The sequence below is a fragment of the Condylura cristata genome, unplaced genomic scaffold, assembly GCF_000260355.1.
Source record: "Condylura cristata isolate star-nosed mole 26May11 unplaced genomic scaffold, ConCri1.0 scaffold00076, whole genome shotgun sequence".
In the NCBI taxonomy this organism is placed as follows: Eukaryota; Metazoa; Chordata; class Mammalia; order Eulipotyphla; family Talpidae; genus Condylura; species Condylura cristata.
Window position 1 is genome coordinate 92,769 of NW_004567177.1, and position 490 is coordinate 93,258.

At 69.8% G+C, this 490-nt stretch overlaps 1 protein-coding gene across 1 annotated transcript in view; it reads left to right on the plus strand.

Moving 5' to 3' along the window:
* Positions 1–490, plus strand: part of MLLT4 (myeloid/lymphoid or mixed-lineage leukemia (trithorax homolog, Drosophila); translocated to, 4) — a 21,900-nt gene that overhangs the window by 19,394 nt on the left and 2,016 nt on the right. Inside the window, exons 5-6 of the mRNA XM_012734837.1 lie at positions 11–72; positions 175–380. Coding sequence (XP_012590291.1) covers positions 11–72; positions 175–380 — 268 coding nt within the window. The remainder of the gene's footprint in view (positions 1–10; positions 73–174; positions 381–490) is intronic.

The window sequence follows — 490 nt, forward strand, 5'->3', positions numbered from 1 at the left end:
CTTCTTTCAGACCTCAGGACGCCCCGGGGCCCGAGCTGGTCTTGCCCGCGAGCATCGAGTTCCGGGAGAGCTGTAAGTGCCTGGGGCCTGGGGCCTGGGGCCGCCCGCCCGCCCGCCCGCCCGGCCTCTCCGTCTGGCTCCACGGCCGTTTCCCTTCTCACGATGTCCCCACAGCTGAAGATGCGTTCCTGTCCGCCGTCATCAACTACACCAACAGCTCCACGGTCCACTTCAAGCTGTCGCCCACGTACGTGCTGTACATGGCCTGCCGGCACGTGCTGTCCGGCCAGTACCGGCCGGACGCCAGCCCCCCCGAGCGCACGCACAAGGTGGTCGCCATCGTCAACAAGATGGTGAGCATGATGGAAGGCGTCATCCAGGTAACTGCGCACGGGACGGCGGGCGGGCGCCGCGTGCGAGGGGTGTGTTCCGCGCCCCCAGGCGGGTGCAGCGCCGCCCTGAGGGCGGCCGCGGAGGCAGCAGTCGTGGG